General features: G+C 39.7%; 1 protein-coding gene across 6 annotated transcripts in view; it reads right to left on the minus strand.

Annotated features, from left to right (window-relative positions):
- The window catches only part of NALCN (sodium leak channel, non-selective), a 279,498-nt gene that overhangs the window by 171,040 nt on the left and 87,876 nt on the right, over positions 1-20,582 (minus strand). For all 6 annotated transcript variants that reach the window (XR_011070942.1, XM_068526400.1, XM_068526403.1 and 3 more), the window contains one exon: positions 15,570-15,656. Coding sequence is in view for 5 of the 6 variants with exons in the window: in XM_068526400.1 (XP_068382501.1) it covers positions 15,570-15,656 (87 nt within the window). In the remaining variant the exon portion in view is untranslated. The remainder of the gene's footprint in view (positions 1-15,569; positions 15,657-20,582) is intronic.

The following is a 20,582-nucleotide window of genomic DNA, read 5'->3' on the forward strand; positions in this document are numbered from 1 at the left end:
GAACACAACATAAGATCTATCCTCTTAGCAAATTTTAAATATACAATAGAGTATTGCTAACTACAGGCACTTATGCTGTATAGTAGATCTTCAGAATTTATTTATCTTATATATTGGAACTTTGTACCCTTTGCATAAATATGTTATTGAAAATTATACTACAACTAATAATAGCTAATGTCTATATTTATAATTATTATGTGCCTGGAGCTGTTGTAGGTGCTTTACATAAATTAACTCATTTAATGTCATAAGGGCCCTAGGAAGTTACTCTAACTTTATAGAGAAGGAAACTGAGGCTCAGGGAAATTAAAAAACTTTCTCTCTGTCACACACGTGTTGAAGATGGAACCACAATTTGGACCCAAGTCTGGTCCAGGTCTGCTGCCTACACTGAGGTGAAATAATTAGGCATCCCAAAAAAATGACTATTATTATAATAGCTGCCATGTATTGAATACTATAAGTATGTTATTTATTTCATCTCTTTTCATCTCCACCATATACACAGTGGGATATATTACTCGCTTCTTCCAGTGAGTTCAGGAAGATTAAGTCATTTGTCCAAGGCCACACAGCAAGTATACAGCAGAGCCAGGCTCTGTACCCATGTCTGTTTAAGTCCATTCTGGGAGCCCCTGCCCACTGTGGGGTAGGAAGTATATAAAAGGACAGAGTAGAAGCTGAAGGCCCTGGGCAGAAGAAGGAGGAGAGAGAGGCTGACCACATAACAAACCACTGAATCACATCCCTTGGCGCCAACTGCCCAGGGACTGGTGCCACCATGTAGCAGGGTCTCGCCTGTGCTTAGTACTTACAGACACCTACGGACACCATTTGATCTCGACCTGAGACTCCTTCGGTCTTTGCAACTGAAAGAACATAACTAAAGCAGAACCTAATAACAGAAAAAGAGGCAAAGGATGCCTCTGGGCCCACCACTGGCTCTCTGCATCCACATATGCACATTCATATGGCTTCATGACCCTGCAGTCAGCAACAGCACGGGCTCTGAGCCAAAGTGTGTGGAGCTGAAACTCTACCACATACGAACTCTGGCCCTGAGCAAGATACTTAAACCTCTCTGTGCCTCAGTTTTCCCATCAGTAAAATGGAGACAATACTGGCTACTCTAAAAGTTGTTATCATAAACAAGTAAATATCTGTAAGCTCTTACATCAGCGCTTGCACATTATAAATGTTCTATTAAGATTTGCAGTAAAAAAATGCAGTTCTGTGAATGAGGTATTTTTCTGTTCAGGAATGAGAAATAAACTGCACCAGGTCAGAGAATTAATTATGTTGTATACTTGAGTCCAGAACCAAGTGAGATAAATAAAAGTAATAAAGTCTAATAATGTGAGAGATGTCAGAGCCATTGGAAAAGCAGATATAATTTAGTAAGGTTGTGTGTCACCATGGCTACTGATGCATTGTTACATCCATTTATTTGCCCTTGACTTTATTTTATGGGTAATACAAAATCAAGTTCCAGAACTGTCAATCAACATATTTAAATGCACATCAATTTGCTTGCAGGAACTACTGACCTTCATAAAGTAGATAAGCAAATCAGTGGCCAAGTTTCTATCCTCATTAGAATTTTTATTTAGTCTTTCTTGCATTGTGAGAGTTAAATTCCATAACTATTATTCCTTTTCTATGCTCTTTTCAATATAATGTTCTATTAAAAACATTTCAACTGATTTCCACTTCATCTGCATGACAGAAAAGCCACAACTTTCTATTTTCCTTAGCTGTGGATTTATGTCTTAAGTAAACTGTTATTACTGAAAGGTCCAAACAAAGCTTTTAGCCATGGCTGTCAAAAAACTTTTAAATTGGTTTTGTAACCGTCACAGCTTCACTTTGGTGCTGTCATTATAATTAGGTTGTTTTTTGTCTGAATGTCTACGTATCCCTGTTGGTACAGAGTCATTAAAATAATCACTTACAATGGATTTTGATATGCTATAATCACCATTGCTCGGCTGACTTTCTCCAAAGTAATAACTTCCAAATATTAAATAAGAATTAAGGTAATCAGTATGAGCAGTAGCCAAATTTAAATAATAAAACCAGTAACTTTAGCTTTAAACGTAGAGCTAGCTACATAGACCACTTCAACTCAATCCAATTCAACCAACGTTTGAACTTGGCTACAGGCTTCCTTAATGTAGAACGGCTGGCAACATTACACTTAGAGTCACGCTTACATCTATAGGACAGTCCAAATTTATACCCCGCGATTTTTCATTTTGTTGTAAAAATTAATGTAAAGGAAAATGTTAAAGTTGTAAGTGCCACAAAATATTATATAACTTGAGATTTTCACAATTGTATGATTTAATATGGATGTAGGCTATATAGATAAACATACACATACATATATGTATGTATATATGTATGTGTGTATATATATTTTTATATATGTGTATATATCTATATATTTATAGATATATTTAATATAAGACTCTTCAGATCCTGCATACACATTAGATTTTTAAAAATTCCCTTCAATTGCAATGTCATTTTGATTTATATTTTTAAACCATCAGAAAAATTTTGCACATGTTTTGAGTTTGGTTTTGATCCAAGACCTACTGATTTCTGTATGTGACAGTTGGAATTATCAAAATATGAAGAAGAGACTATAGCAGAATCATTCCCAAGGCAGCAATGTCAGGAATGCTCAGAAGCCTTGTTACTCAAAGTGTGGTCTCTGGACCAGCAGCTTCCTGGGAGTGTGTTAGAAAAGCAGAGACCTACTGAATCAGAATCTGCATCTTCAGCCCTGATTAATGTGGATAGTATAGTTTGAGAACCTCTGTTGTAGAGGAAACTCCTAAGTAGCAGGTTAAACTGGGTGACCTATAAAATGTTTTACGCATTCACAATTTTATGATTCTAAAAGCCTGTAATCACTGACTAAAACATACAACAAATACTGGCTGGCATATTATGGCACTATATCAAGATACATCATCACAAAAATGGATGCCCACCTCCCCCTGCCTCCTTCAACTCCAAGATCAAAAATCAATTAAACCAGTTTGGCTTCATGAGACAAAAGTATGTGTTGGTTTTTCAACCATTTGGAGAGGATTATGAAGATACCAGCACAAACTCTTTCATAAAGTCTAGAAATGCGGGTGGCCTCTAGAATCTGGAAAAGGCAAAGCAACAGTTTCTTCCCTAAAATCTTCAGAAGTAATACAGCCTTACGAATACATTGATCTTAGCCCAGCAAAACCCATTTTGGACTTCTGACCTGTAGAACCATAAATAATCAATTTGTGTTGTTTGAAATCGCTGAGTTTGTGGAAATCTGTCACAGTAGCAATAGGAAACTAAAGCAAGCACTGTTGGTGATTTTGACATACACCCGCTCAAATCATCTCCTATGAAACAGGCCCGCAGACATCTGCCCAGTGCTACAAAATTCTACCCGATCAAAGGGTTCCACCGAAAAAAAAGAAGAACAGGAAAAGTCACCTTTCTTCATATTAGTTCTGAGTTCTACTGTGAAAGGAATGCTCTCAAAGACAGAAGTCTATGCCAAACCTGGATAGGGATCCTCCCTCAATTCAAATCGACGTCGCCAAAATGTATTATCAAAATAAGAGCTCATATTTGAGGGCTTGGTTTGTGCCAAGCCTCATTCCAAGCATATCACATTCTGGTGTAAAAATTTCATTTAATCCTCAACAACCCTGTGAAAAAGGTGCATTTGTTATCCCCTCACCTATGGAGAAGCAGGGAAGGATGAATCGATTTCCAAGTTCACAGACTTAGAAAGTAGTCTCATTTGTTTTGAGTCCAAAGCAAATGCTCTCCTGCCTCCTATCAGGCAGTCAAAATGCAGCTGACTCTGCCTACATATTAAAGAAGCAGCAGCTCCCATGGCAAGTGTTTGTGATTTAACAGAGGGTGTAAGTTTGGGAACCCTATATTTGAAAGCTGAGGATGACCTGTTCTTCACCGAAGGGTCTAAGATTGCCGTGGTGTAAAAGAATGTCAATTTTGAAGACAGCCTGAGCTGGGTTCAAATCTTGACTCTGTACCCCATTTAACTTCTCTGTGACTTAGTTTTCTTATATGGGAAATGGGTGTAATAACATCTACATCTCTAGGCTGGAACATGAATATAAATGAGACTATTTAGTACAGAGTCTAAACAGGATAGAGTCTAAATAGTATAGATGCCATAGCAGGCATCTTACACTCCAAAACTCTTATTATTATTGCTGTATTTGAAAAGGTATTTAAAGGTGGAGACACAGTCAGCTGTTTATGGGGAAGGTACGAATGTATAAGAGGAGAAATCAAGTGGAAGATACAAGTGATCTTGAGAGGGACCAGGAAAATTTATAGATTTTCAAAAAGGTCTTAAGGTGTCTCATTTTTAGCGGTATGAATGCTTGAGTACTTCACAGGAGTTCTTCCTATTAATTTGTTCAGTAATTTTTCCTATAGAATAGTGCCTTATAGATTCTGAAGACTCTGCATGCAAACATCTAACAAATCAAAATTGTGTCTTAAGAGGCCACAATAAGGATAAATTTGGATAATAAACAGTACAGCCCAGAACTCAAATCTTTCTTTAAATCGCTGCTTGAGTGAATAAAATACCCTACCGTGGTAAACAAATTTCATGCACTGAACACTGTATCAGCCATGTACAGAAAGTTGTGTTTTAATTAGATTTCAAAATAAACATATTTGGAGAACAATGCAATTACAAGATGAAATTTTCAGAAACCGTCTTGCATATGAGCCATGAGCGTAAGAACAAGAACATAATGTAAAAGACCAAGGGCACAAAACCTAAAATAAATCTCCCATTTCCCTTCCCTTATTTAGAAGACATCCGGATATTTGTTACTCCTACTATCAATACACAAAATACTTCTGTCTAATATAAAGAATTTCTGTTAAACAGGAAATATCTTCAAAGCAATACCGAAAACAGAACCATTAGATATCCTTAAAAACTCTTTTCCTTTCTGCCTGCTGCATGTCCTTGGAGAACCAGAGGGCAGAGGGCAATCTACAAGTGACTTCCCACAAATGTACTGACCATCTATGGTACCAGTGAAAACTACACCCACTGTCATGCCCTGATTGGTTTGCTTCTTTCCTGAACAGTAAGCTGGGGAAGAGAATCCCACACACACGCAGAAGTCAAATTGCAGGAAGAAGGAAGAGGGGCTTGGTAAGACACTTTCGTCTCTTGGCTACCGTGAGTATATCACTCTGTCAGAGTAAGCCTAGATGTTAAATCATAAATTGCCCACAAATATCTATGACTGCTGTTAATATTTTTCAAAACTCCTGACTCCACTATGTGAACTAGATTTTAACAAGAAGAAAAACATGCCTGGTGGAAGAGAAATGCGGCTAAGGACTGATTGTAATACTAAGCCAGTGATGTTTGAATTCCCTTAAGCCTGTGTGGCAGAGCCTGAAATTGCCTGAAATTGAACCCACCTCTGCATCCACAGCCTTGGCAGTGCTCTCCCATCCCACTCTCATTCTGAACTTAGCCATGTGATTTGTTTCAGTCAGTGAAACAATCGCAAAAGCAGATTTGTCTCTGTATGCAGAGACTCGGAAAATACTTGTGAGTTGTGACTTCCTCTTGCAGCTCCTGGAGCCCTGAGCCACCACCACATTAACACTACAGGTTGGTCTGTTTCATGGTGGCCACCGGCCCCGTCATCCCCTCTATCCCAACAGTCAGCCGTGTCTGGAAGCAGAGATGAGGGCTGGTGAGCTAGCTGATGATGCTGGCTGACTTCAGATCAAAAGTGAGCCCAGCCGTGATCAGCTGAGACGGTCTCAGACTAGCGTGTTTTGGGAAGGGATCGTTGGCATCCACTTAAGGGGAGAGTAAGAATCTGTGTCTGCTGTGTGGGAGGTTGTGTAGTTCTGTACATGAAAGCACACACGTGTGCACATTCACATACAACCCCCCAAATATTTGCTAAGCGCTTATCATGTGAAAGCTATAGTGGAAGCAGCTGGAAGCAGAGAGAAACTGACCAAATACAATCAAGGAGTCAGCGATCACTGCACTGTGGAAGCTTTGATCTGATTTTGAGGGCAGGGACCTTAGCATGGGGTGGAGCGGATGATTCAGAGAAATTCAAAAGACTGAATTAATGACAGAATTGAAGACAGATCAGATTTGGGGACGACCAAGAGGGGTGCATTATAGGTTGGTGTTCAGGTTTCTGGAGATGCAGGAAAAGCCTGATGTCTATGTGGGGATGGGTGGGGGAGGGGTGACGTGTCCATGAGAACACCTGGGAACGTGTCTGCTGGACATTTAGAAATACACTGCAAAGATTCAGAAAGCAGAGTGAGAAGGGAAGGCTGTGACATCACTGGCCCATGAGTGTGCATGACAGCTGACTTTCTGGAATTGAGTAGAACACTCAGAGTGAACAGCGTTAGGAGAGAACCATATGCTAATAGTAACGACAATCATCCCTGTGGGCTGAGTGACCTGCTGCATCCCACACATAGCACTAGGTATTTTATGTGCCTCACTTCTAATTCTTACCACCCCCTGAGAGATGTTTTTATGCCCATTTTTCAGGTCAGGAAACTGAGTCTCTGGGAGATTTAGCCAATTGTCCAAGGTTCTCCTGGGCCATACTGTCTGAGCTGGGCCACACATGGGTCTTTAAGGATGGAAGAGGTTTGCCTGTACATGGAACCTACGTTCCCCTGGGCTCAATCAATTCTTGAAATTATCTGCCAGTTTGTGGGAAGGTTTATTAAGAAGACAGGCATTTAAGAAGTGCCTAGAATGTCACCTTGTCACTCGAAATACACATTTCACACAATCTACCCCTCCTCCCATCTTTGCCTTCAAGGGAAATTTTCTCAAAAAGCATTAAAACACTATAGTAGTAATTTTGCCACAATTTGACCTACTTATGGTAAAAGCCTATTATTTCTGTTCTTTATAGAAGGAGGCACACGATGGGATGTTACCAGAGAGAAATTGAGCTCAAGGAGGCCAGGTCTCAGGCATACTTCCATTTCCTTGTCACTGACTTCCTTCAAGATAATAGAGCACTGGGTGTGTGTTGGAAGATGGCTCAAAACCGTGTAGCCACGTCTGTCAAACTGTCAAGAGATGAAAACTCCTACCTGAGAGGCAGGAGAAAAACAGCTTGTCACAGCAGCAGCCCAGGAATGAGGCTCTAATTTAGCCGTGTTCTATTTATCATGCATTAGGGTGACCTCTTCAGGGCTGCTGTTGCTTATGCTAAAATGAGTTTAAACAGCTAAGTAACCGGTTGATGCTAAAAGAGTCGATTGTAACTTTTCCCTTTGCTGAAACTCACACTTAACGACACACTTAAATAAAATTTCTAAATGGTTTTCGTAACACCACATAAAAGAATTACGTTATTGCCTGAAGATGGGAGAGTGTAAAATGTGCATACATAGGTCAAGTATTAATATTTTGGATTTACCTTTCTAATATTTTAATGTCTTCCCAGTTAAGTAGAAGTGATACGCCCTTTAGAATCTCACAGAATTTCTGAAAATCATTTGGAAAAATCAACAGGTAAATGGGCAACAAACAGGAATAAGCAATCTATAGAAAATATAAGTGGTCTATGTATATATGAAAAAATGCTCAACAACCATAGGCTTTAATCAGGGAGATTCAAATTTAACATTATGATATATCATCTCATGCCATCAGGTGTAAAAATCTGATAACATCAAGTGTGGACAAGGATGTGAAAGAATGAGAACTCTTACCCTTGCTGGTAAGAGTAAAAAGTGGCACTTTCATCTGGGGAGCCATCAGGCAACAGCTCATAAAGCCTAAGTTTGTTCATATCCTTTAACCGAGCAATTGTTCTCCTAACTATATATGCTCAGATAATTCTTACACATGTGCACAAGAATGCGAGGGCAAGAAGGATCTTAGAATGTCTGCAAGAGCAAAACAATAAAAAACAACCTCAATGGCCATCAACAGAATGAGTAAGTGAATAAATGGACAAATTGTGAAATATTTTTGTCGTAGGATAACATACAGTGATGAAGATGAAGTGGTTAAAAACACGAGGTCGACTGCCTGCGAGGAAATTCCCAGTCAGTAACTAGCTATGTGACCATCATCAAGTTACTTAGGCTCTCTGTGCCTCAAACTTCTCATTTGTTAAACAGAGATCATAATAGTACCTACATTTATGATGTTATGATCATTAAGTAATTTAATACCTCTGTGATATTTTGACTTAAAATAAGACATACATATTTGGTCTTTGTCCTGGTCCCTGCCACGGATCTCTTAAAACCCTTGATATTTCCCATGACGAGAGGGATAAAGGTGTCTTTTCTCATGTTAATGTGGTGACTTTGGAAAGCAACTAAGGATAAGGGCTGGTCGCCAAAGGAGCCAACAACCAAAGGATTAGAGGGTTGGGACCAAAAGTCTGGGGCGAGGAGAGGGACTGGGGATTGAAGCAATCACCACTGGCAATGATTTAATCAACACTGTCCATGCAATGAAGCCTCCATAAAACCCCAAAAGGACGGGGCTCTGAGAGCTTCCGGGTTGGGGAACGTGCTGAGGTGTTGGCAGACTGGCTCTCAGAGAGCATGGAAGCTCCGTGCCCCTTCCCCATACCTTGTCCTGTGCCATCTGTTCTATCTGGCTGTCCCTCATTGCATTGTTTTATAATAAGCTGGTAGTCTAGTAAGTAAAATATTTTTCTGAGTTCTGTGAGCAGCTCTAGCAAATTATTCGAACCTGAGGAGGTCATTGGAACCTCCAACTAGAGCTGGTTGGTCAGAAGCCCAGGTGACATCTGAAAAGGAGGTGGCGGGGGTAGTCTTGTAGGACTGAGCCCTGAACCTTTGGGCTGAATTCAGGGTACTCAGCTGGTGTCAGAAAATTGCTTGGTGGTGTGAGAAAACTCTCTCCCCTCCCCCAGTTTGTCCTTAACTTAGGAATGAATTTATTAGGAATTTCATAGATTTAGATCATGACTCATTTCCTTATTAAACATGGTATGAATTTCATTAATAAACCTGAAAAATGTCCTAGCAAAATTAACTCTGTTAACATTAAGTGAATTAACTAAAAATTTCAACAAGTGGCATCAGAGAGCTCAGCACGCAGAACCTACTAGGTCAGTAAGACGGTCCTGCTTGCCCACGTGCTCCAAACTCGTGGCTGTGAAGTTCAGTGTGAACGCATGTGTATTCTCACTCATTATAAAAACAGAAAAAACCACCCTAAGGGCCCCAGACTGAATCCTTTCCTGTATGCCTGCATATGACTCCCATTATGATTATAATTATAGCTATAATTGCATTTATAATTTGTCTCAGAACACAGAATGGAATTTGTAGGATTTCAAACTGCAGACCAAAGGTGCCTATTTTTTCCTTGATAAATGGCTCTACAGAGCCTATTATTCTGTAAAAAAGTGAGAAGATCTCTATGGTCCCTAATTCAATTGATACCTCCATAATCAACATATGTAAAGAGGGGGTAGAAATACCACAAATATTGCAACATTTGAAATAAGGTAAAATGTGTGTAGGGATGTGGGGAAAAATTTTTTTTTAAATAAACAACAGTAAAAAATTTGTTCCTATTGCTTAGATCCTAATCACTGCTTACAGGAATATATAAAATCCTGATAGATTTATTCATGCAATGTAAAAAAATGTGTATATACATATACAGATATACACATATGTCTTTTAAATACATAGGTAGATAGATACAAACATACAGAGAGAGAGAGCGGAAAAAAATAAAGTATTATATACATCAAACACCCAGAATCACAGAAGCACCAGTCAGATCATGTATTTAGTCTAACAGTAGTGGGGAAAGTTAAGCCACATCAATCAATCATATTTCATTAAATTACCTAATTACTTATAGCTCGTGGGGAAGACAGATAGATGTATACCAATAAACTAGACAAGGATACAGAAAGCAGAAAAGAAAGTAAAAATACAAGACACGATACCAGTGAAGAAAGTTAGCCAATGCGAAGCAATTTCACCTGAAACAAGGACAGAGATGATTTTTAAACGTCCTTCACTTATAAGAGAATTTGAGCCAGTCTCCATTTATGCTGAGTTAAGATTTCAACAGTTTGAAATTATGAAGACATAAAACTTACGGGAAGACATTTTGGGACTAATGGAAATCCACGCACTACTTACCCTTATGCCATCTTTGTAAACTAAAGTCACACTTCTGTAACTTATTTCATGGGTCACCCAAACAAAGGCCTCCTGACACCCAGCAGGTAAAATGAATGAGAAAAGCAGACCCGGAGTCATGTACTAAACACACAGGGACCACCCTCACTTCTACAAAGAATCAGGTTCATTTCTCCTTTCCTTTTGCAAACAGTGTTTTCCTTCAGGCATGCATTTACGTGTGTATTTATATATGTGTGCACTTATGAATTTATTATTTATTTATTTTCTGTCCATAGAGTGATGGGCAAAGAGAAATACTTTGCTACTCTGAGAAAAGTGACCGTACGAATCTGTGGATAAATAAAACACACATTCCCAGTGCTGTCGGGACAACAATACGGACTGTTGAGAGACTCCCAGAAACTGGAGAGATGGTGCCCAATGCGGCGGCCACTGCCCAGCTCCAGCCAATTACACCACATGGGAGTGAGGGTCCTGTGTTGCCAGATCTTTCTATTTTACAAAAGCAGTAGCATATATGGGTTTTCATATGAAATTTCTGTCTTTTAAACTTGGGGTCAAATTTGAAAACAAAGTTCCACTTTCAAGACAAAATCAATAATTCCTAATACCCAAATGGGGACTCCCGGTCACCCGTTTACCATCTCAAATACTGCTCCTACCTCATTCTTCCATTCTTTTTCAACAAGTGGCCAAATCACTAACTCAATTTAATTACAGCTGTTCAAATGCTTAATTCCTATAAATTCTACTTTTTTAGTAGGTAGGAATTGGTTTTGATTCTTTTCAACTGTTATTCCTAAGACTACATTTCTAAACACAGATGTATTTATTCCACATGTTGACCATGACCGTTATGGTTCTTATTGTAAGGGAGTTTCCTCTCGTTGGAAAAGCAGACATTAAATAACAAATTATACCATTAAAATTTTTTAAATTAAAATTATGATAAACACAAAAGAAAAGTATAGGAGGATATGGGCACATATAACTGGGCTACCGGATCTGTTTCTTTGAGGACGAAGAAGGCTTCCTTAAGGAAGTGACATCTGAGCTGAATTCTGAATTCTGAGTGGGAGAGAAGAGTGTTCTAGAAAGAGGAAACACTATGTGAAAATGACAGGGCCTCCGGGAGGCAGAAATGCTGTTTTACAGAGGAGATATAATGTTTAAATTCAGGGGTAAAGGGTCTTAGGAGACTGGCTCCTAACGCTGACCGCTAGGTTACCTCTGGGAAGTGGAATGAGGGAGGCTAGTTGGAAGAATTTAAAGCAAACTCTTACTTTTTATTTTATTTCTACAGTTTAAAAGTCATTTTAGAAGAACACACTCACATTTTGCTTGTTTTAAAAATAAAAAGAGTGACCGACAAGGGCTTAATTTCCAAAATATACAAACAGCTCACACAGCTCAATATCAAAAAACCAAACACCCCAATCCAAAAATGGGCAGAAAGACCTAAATAGACATTTCTCCAAAGAAGACACACAGATGGCCAACAAGCACATGAAAAGGTGCTTAATAGCTCTAATTACTAGAGAAATGCAAATTAAAACTACAATGAGGTACCACTTCACACCAGTCAGTATGGCCATCATCAAAATAGCTACAAACAATAAATGCTGGAGAGGGTGTGGAGAAAAGGGAACCCTCCTACAATGTTGGTGGGAATGTAAACTAGTGCAACTACTATGGAGAACACTATAAAGGTTCCTTAAAAAACTAAAAATAGAGCTACCATATAATCCAGCAATCCCACTCCTGGGCATATACCCAGAGAAAAGTCTAATTCAAAAAGATACATGCTCCCCAATGTTCACTGCAGCACTATTCACAATAGCCAGGTCATGGAAGCAACCTAAGTGTCCATCAACAGAGGAATGGATACAGAAGATGTGGTACATATATACAATGGAATATTACTCAGCCATAAAAAAGAATGAAATAATGCCATTTGCAGCAACATGGATGGACCTAGAGATGACCATACCAAGTGAAGTAAGTCAGACAGAGAGAGACAAATATCATATGGTATCACCTACATGTGGAATCTAAAAAAATGGTACAAATGAACTTACTGACATAACAGAAAAGACTCACCGACACAGAGAACTTATGGTTACCAAAGGGGGCGCAGGTGAGGGATAAATTAGGAATTTGGGATTAACAGATACACACTACTACATATTAAATAGATATACAGCTACTGTATAGCACAGGGAACTATATTCAATATCTTGTAATAACCTATAATGGAAAAGAATGTGAAAAAGAATATATATGTATATATATGTTTATATATATATATATAAAAAAAACTGAATCACCTTGCTGTACACCAGAAACTAACACAGCATTGTAAATCAACTATACTTCAATAAAAAAGAAAACAAACAGAAAGAATAAAAATAAAAAGGAGTAATACATGCTACAGTTTGTCTTTGAGTGAGATATTATAATCCAAGGCAGTGAGTGAGGTATGGTTCAGATGAAAATTTTCCTGTTACCTAGTTTTAGACGGCATTAATCATTAGTAAGAGCCAAGTGAGTATTTCACGACCATTGTATCTTCAGTACTTTTTCTTTACTTATTTTCTTTCTCTTTAATAAGTTAATAATTCATTGTTCACCCAGACGTGGAAACGTACTCTCTCTCTTTAGTCACAGCTCACGTCATGCCCAGTACAAAGAGGTGACCCCTTGGCCATCCCACTTTTCATCCGTACTCCTATAGATCGGCTCTTTCTGGAAAGCATCAGGACCAAAGATGGGACGCTGAGCTGCATGGAACCTCATCCTGAATTGTCTGCCTTCCTTCTCCCATTGTCTCAAACCACATGTACCATCAACCATACAACTTACCAAGCATGCTGCCACACCCACCATACTCACGTCTCCCAGACGCCACACCCACACAGGGCTAGCCTAACATCCACCCCCCTCTGCTGACCTTTAGTTCCCTATGTCCCTGCTCCGTGCTGCCCCTCAATCACACCTTCATTGCCACCTAGCTCTTGCCATTTCAAATCTCTTTTTTTTAAAAATAAATTTATTTATTTCATTTATTTATTATTTTTGGCTGTGTTGGGTCTTTGTTGCTGTGCGCTGGCCTTCTCTAGTTGTGGTGAGCAGGGGCTACTCTTTGCAGTGCGCAGGCTTCTCACTGCAGTGGCTTCTCTTGCTGCGGAGCAAGGGCTCTAGGCACACGGGCTTCTGTAGTTGTGGCTCACAGGTTTCAGCAGTTGTGGCTCGCAGGCTCTAGAGCGCAGGCTCAGTAGTTGTGGCGCACGGGCCTAGCTGCCCCGCGGCATGTGGGATCTTCCCGGACTAGGGCTCGAACCCGTGTCCCCTGCGTTGGCAGGAGGATTCTTAACCACTGCGCCATCAGGGAAGCCCCTCAAATCTTTTTGATATAGAGGCTCGCTTCCTAATTCCAGACTGCAACCTTGAGGCATCTATTAACAAGCATTTACTAAAATTTTAAGCAATGCCTTTGGGGCATAGGAAGACCCAGATTTGGTACTCCTGGCAGGCCTGATCGTTGATTTCTATTACAAATGAATGTTTCCTTGGCATATTTTCTCAGCTAGATAGAGCATGGGACCAGGAACCAGAAGACCAGGTACAAGTCCCGGTTTCTCTGTTTGTTTGAGGTCAGGAGAGTCAGGAGGCCCTCTGGGTCACCACCTCACCTCCACAAAGGCTGATAGAGGATGCCAATCTTTCCGCAGCACAGGGCTGTACTGAGTCTCACCCTTCCTCACTCCCTGCCTCATGCTTTCGGTCTCGGTTTAAGTACCACTACCTCACGAGGACCTCCCTTGACTCTCAGACAAGGAGAGCGGACTCCAAATTACATACCCCCATAGCATCCTGCATTACTCCTTCCAAACGCCCATCACTCCTGTGATTGCTAGTTCAAAGCTGGGTTTCCTCCTCACTCCCTGAAGTACCCTGTAAGCTCCATGGGGGAGGGGCTGGGCTTGTCTTGCTCAGGACCATCTTTGTGTCAGTACATATCGGTTGGTGGATTCATGAATAATGTAAGTAAAAGTACTTTTTAGGCAAGAAGCTGCTGCTACTCCAATGGTTGTCATCGTTATTGCTATGACAGTAATAGCAGTAGTAGAGGTAGCCACAGAAGTTGAATTATTAGCGGCATTGTCACCATCCAATATACGACAGAAAGAGAAGCACAGAATAGTACTTAATATTATCCGTATTCATTGTAAACGCTTCCTCTTTTTCTGCTCTATCCTTTTAATGGATACAAACAAATAACTATATGATTAAACAGCCATATAGATGTAGCCCACAGGAGAGGTTCAGAGGACAGTGTTTTGCTACTTATGTACCAATCCTTGAAATGCACCAGTCCCCACCTGGAGAAAGATCCAAAAGAAAGACAGAAGATGTGTTCTCATCCTGAAGCAGGTGATAGACCCTTCCCCAAATTATAGGGGGGGGATATGAAAAACTACAAGAAGCAGTCCCCTTGTAGGAAAAGGATTTACAACTGAAAACAGAAAGAGGGTGAAGAAAAGAAAATTCTCCAGGAGGAAGAATCAGTTCTGTGCTCCCAACATGGGATAGCTTGAGCTTTCACCCTTCAAGAGGAGGGAAATGGAAATATAAAAAGCCCTGGAATGGCAGGGATGCCGCTCTTAAGGTGATGTTGTTTTGAATGAGCTACTGCTATTGGTGGGCGGGACATGAAAGAGAAGAGGCCACTGTGGTCCACGGAAGAAAAGGAGTTTATTAGGCTTTCTGGGGAGCTCAGAGCAGAAGGTAAGTCCAGAAGGTTCACAGGCCAGAGACCTCATGGCCCATCCTCCGGTCACTTGCCAGGGCTTTGGGCTCCCCTGCAATCCCATCGCCTCGTGTCTGCTGCAGGTGCACTTTGTTAAGGAAGTGCCTTTATTATACCACGCTGCTGGGAGAGCTTGCAGACGCAGAACAACAGACTACATATTCAAGACATTTCCTTCCTGCGTACATGGAGAGGTACTCAAGTAAGTGAATTGTGATCTTGACTGCCCCCGGCCCCAAACAATTCAGGCCTTTGCAGAAGAATACCTTTACAAGGTTTAATGAGACAACAAAATTCTTCATCAATTCATTACCACTGGCCTGCTTTTACCTGTGTGCATTCATTTACCAGAAATTTACCAAATCCCTAGTGTGTATCTAAAAAGGATGCTAGGTCCCGGGAATACAGGATGGAGTGTAATATTGCCCACAAATTTGTGTGGATCTAGAGCTTGGAGAGCTGTAGATCTCCTCGTATAAAATCAAATCAAAGACCTTTGGGTGTGACTTTTAGAAATGGCATCATACCGCACCTGGAGGCAAGCTGGGGCACGTCCCTGGGGTTTGTTGACGTCTACGGCTACCAGCTGCCACCCGCCAGCGGCGTCTTCGTGAAACATCTTCAAGACAAAGGGGAAATGAGTCAGAGACACTTACGTTGGAACATCAAGAACTCTAACTTTGTCTGTAGCTTTTTACGTTTTCTTTGCTGTCAAAGATTTGTCTTCTTATGGCTTTATATTTAGAACATGAGTCATTCCAATGATGTCCATTTTAACACTGCAAACGTAAGTGAATAATCATAATAAAGATTATAGCTTGCATTAATTGAGCACTTGCTATGCAACAGGCCGTTTCTGCCTTACATATGCTTTGCATATAACTGCCCAAATATTCTTCTCCACAAGACTTTAAAAGTAGGTATTTTATCCCCATTATGTTGATTATTATATATAACATCTCAGAGAAAATGAAAATTAGAATTCCAAAGCGTGGTGTGTTTTTACAAAAAGTGGTAAACTTTTATCTTTATTTAGTAGAAAGTTCTCACTGAACCAATAGAAAAATATTCTCAGGATAAATAATATAATGTGCATTTAGCATAGGGAAAGAGGGGAATGTTGTTTTATTTTATTTTTTAAATTAATTAATTTATTTTTGGCTGCAGTGGGTCTTTGTTGCTGTGTGCGGGTTTTCTCTAGTTGCAGCAAGCAGGGGCTACTCTTTGTTGCGGTGCATGGTCTTCTCATTGCGGTGGCTTCTCTTGTTGCGGAGCATGGGCTCCAGGCGTGCGGGCTTCAGTAGCTGTGGCTTGCGGGCTCAGTAGTTGTGGTGCATGGGCTTAGGTGCTCTGTCGCATGTGGGATCTTCCCGGACCAGGGCTTGAACCTGTGTCCCCTGCATTGGCAGGTGGATTCTTAACCACTGCGCCACCAGGGAAGTCCGGCAATGTTATTTTAATGGTAGGAGAATGACAAATCACTTAGAAGACTTTGTGAAATTAGCTTGTGTAAGCCACAATTAATCTGCTCAGCAGAAATTTTATGTATACATATTTATGAAGGGAAAAAGTAGTTTCTTTTGGCTTAAAAGACATAAATGATGAAATTCAGGATAGTACAGGATGCTAAAATCTGACAGTCATTGAATTAGACATCCAGGTTGCTGGATGTGTAGGTTATCTTACTCATATTCTACCACCTTAAAAATTAGTTATCTAGGGGCTTCCTTGGTGGCGCAGTGGTTAAGAATCCGCCTGCCAATGCAGGGGACATGGGTTCGAGCCCTGGTCTGGGAAGATCCCACATGCTGCGGAACAACTAAGCCCGTGTGCCACAACTACTGAGCCTGCGCTCTAGAGCCCGCGAGTCACAACTACTGAAGCCCACGCACCTAGAGCCCATGCTCCACAACTAGAGAAGCCACTGCAATGAGAGGCCCGCGCACTGCAACGAAGAGTAGCCCCCGCTCGCCGCAACTAGAGAAAGCCCATGCGCAGCAACGAAGACCCAACGCAGCCAAAAATAAATAAATCAATAAATAGATTTATTTTTAAAAATTAGTTGTCTATCAACAATATACTACGCTGGAAAGCATGTACCACTTATAAATATTTTCCCACTACTATATATTTTCTTTTCAGTTCCTTAGGTGTGCCTGCAGGGGCGTGGTGGAATAGGGTGGAATTAAGGATGTTTATTTTTCTAAGAAAAGACGCCAACTACAAGCACTCACTGTTTTATTCCAGCCTGAGCTCACTATCTCACAGACATAAACATCTTCTTTGCCATATTTATGTTTTCATGTTCGTCTGACCGTGTCTGTGTTCAAAAGGGTAACTGTTGATGGAAACATGAGATGATGCAAAGATCCCATTACCTAGGATTTATCATTATAATTTCAAACTCCTGGTAACAGAGGTAGTAGATCATCTGCAGAAAGAAAACTTGCCCTCTATAAAATAAGGGATGTGGAGAGTGACAAATGCCAAAATTCATAGGCCATACGTGTATTTTTAAAATGACAAAATGGCGGTGCACATTTACACAAAGATTCTCTGATCCAAGATGCCAATTACAAATGGTTCTTCTCAGCTGTCCATTTACAGGATTCTGATTCCCTTTAGAATGAATTTTAAAAGGTAAGTTTAGTGGTAGAATCAAGCACATCCATCACAAATAGGCTCATTCTGAGAATACATATACATTGGTTGAGATGCAAACATGCGTAAGTGCCTTTTAAAGTATCTGTCAAATGTCTGGGAGTCTCTTTTTAAGGAGAAAAGACAAAAGCAATCCCGCCAGTCATGAGGTAGGAACCCTCTGTACAAGCATCCTCTACCCTCTTACCATGGAGCAAAGGATCCCTGGGACACATATTTGCTTTCATCAGGAGCAGACTAATTTTCTCTGTTAAATGATTTTTTTTCCAATAGACTAAAATCAAATGAATCAATTTAATTGTTAGTAAAAGTGCTCTCTCAAGGTCAGTTCTTTGTGTGAAATAAAGTGAAGGAAATGCAAACATGGTCCATTTCTCTTTAGTTCCCTGAATTATACAACAACATTTGGATTGATTAATGTAACAGTAGCTACGTGAGGCACATGGTGGGATATCCAGAGCCGTGAGTCCTAGGGTGAAGTCCTTAGGGGAGTGTGGCAGGGGCAGGGGCTGCCCCAGCTGTCCCTCCATATCTGTTCTTCTTGTCTTACAAAGTAAGAAAAATTTTATGGCCACCAAAAAAAAAAAAAAAAAAGGACATTCTTTCCCTTTCTGGAAGCTCATCTTGACCATGTAATTATATATATACTGGTCTATGAAATGAAAGCAGAAACTTTCTATTTTTTTCCTTCCTGCTCTTTGGAATATGGATGTAAGAGTTAGAGCTACAGCAGCCATTTTAGTCCAGGAGGCAATCTGGGGAATGGAAGTGATGCAAGGTGGAGCAAAAAGGTAGAAGGATTCTGGATCTATAGCAACACAGACCACCGTAACAACCTTGGATGACATCCTCCAGCTTTATATGATAGAGAAAGGAACCCTATCTTATAGAAGCCACTTATTTGGGTCTTTTTGTCCCTTGCAGCTGAACCTAAGTTAACACAAGTGGCTTCATTTTGAATGTCCAATGATTTATTTCATTTTTAAAGATACTAACTGTTCCCCTCTCATTATATTAATACAGGTTTACTATTAAATACTTAGAAAATGTGTATGAGCTGTAAAAAAAAGTCTTAAGCCCATTCCCCAGAGACAAGCACCCCTAATATTTCGGAGTTAACCTTTCAGGTATATTATGCCTACACACACATATACATATAAACATGAGACCCTTTTACTGCATTAATATGTTATTTGCATATTTTCATATCAATAAAGTTCAATCATGATTTAATGGCTTGCATTTATTCTAATTTCATAATTTATAATCAATAATTTATGACTAGAGTTAATTTTCTTTCTCTCTCTCTCTCTTTCTCTGTCTTTCTTTTTTACTGAAATGCCTCCATAAACATTCTCAAATGTACGTCTTTGAGCACTGACCAGAATTTTTCTTAGGATAAATTCCTAGAAGTACAATCTCTTTGTCAAATAGTTTATATGTTTTTAAGGCTTTTGACACATATTGCCAAACTATTTTCTAGAAAGGATGCTCTAATTCACACTTAGTAATTATGTATGAAAGTACCCCTTTCTCCACCTTTCAGTCAACAAGAAAACCTTTTTTTGTTTGTTTTAATAGAAAAGAGAAGCCAGAAAAAAGATAGCACATTGACAGCAGGGCCTGTAATGACCAAATTAAAAGGAGGTAGGATCTCAGGGAGCAAAACGGAAGACTCTTATGGCTGAGGAAGCTGGTTTTGAGCCCCCGTTCTAGCACGTACCAGTTATGTAATACTGGATAAAATAATTAACTTTCCAATCCGTGTCCTTTTTTAACCTGCAAAGCAGAGACAATAATAATACCAACTTCACAATGTGATTGTGAAGATTAAATAAGATTGCTTGTAAAGCCAATAGCGTAGTACTTAGTGCAGCTCTCAAGATATGTGATTTATTGTAGTAAAGTGTTATGAATTAGTGGAATATTACCAATAACCACGTGTGCACTCTCCTCTTAGTACAACCACTTGGGAATCCATGGAGGTTTCAGTCTTGAGAATCATCTCATGCTTGCCTGTTTGCAACTGCCAGCATTTTATAAAGGGTCACTTGATTTTGCTAAGAATGCTTTGCGGATTGTTCTATTGTACTTTAGGCAGAATATCATCATCATCAATGACAACAATAACAGATTATCTAATGGGAGGTGGTAGAGAATGGATCTTGGTAATAGGGGTGACCACTAGCAACTGAATTAAAATTCCAAACCCAAGACACACATACACATTTGGTAATGAAAAGAAAATCCAAAAGTTATTTTGAAATTCCCATGCTCTTTGGGTTCTTTCAAAATCAATCATCTTAAAAAACAGGTAATAGTCATTATCACACAAAATAATGAGGGTGGACACTTGACTTGATTTCGTAATTGAATAATATACTCAATGACTCAGACTCACAAGACATGATTCTCATGTATGGCTTCCTATGATGAATGTATTATTCCATTACTATAGTTTCTTATTAGAAGGAGCTCACTATTGTACCTTCTACCAAAGCCTTCCCAGAAATTGCTTTCACTCAATTGCTTTCTCACATATTTTAATGATGTATATTCATGTGGAAACCAATAGTCTTGGAACGCAGTAAACAAATTTTTACTGAAGTTTTGTTTTGGAGCATTACGTTGTACACATCTTTTCACAGAGGAGAAATTCTTTTTATTTTCAATCATGTGCCTTTTCACCTATGCCTTTCTGCCTTTAAGCTGGTATTGCACATTTACACAGAAGTTGTTCCAGTACTGTAGGAACCTATATTCTGAGAAGATTCATGGAACTACAAAGGAGAAAGAATTCCTGTGTCCTTTTATCAACTCCACCCTTATCTGTCTTGTATCTTATTAATTCAGAAAACATGGGCCAGCAAGTGTGCTCAGTCAG

The sequence above is a fragment of the Eschrichtius robustus genome, chromosome 18, assembly GCF_028021215.1.
Source record: "Eschrichtius robustus isolate mEscRob2 chromosome 18, mEscRob2.pri, whole genome shotgun sequence".
Classification (NCBI taxonomy): domain Eukaryota; kingdom Metazoa; phylum Chordata; class Mammalia; order Artiodactyla; family Eschrichtiidae; genus Eschrichtius; species Eschrichtius robustus.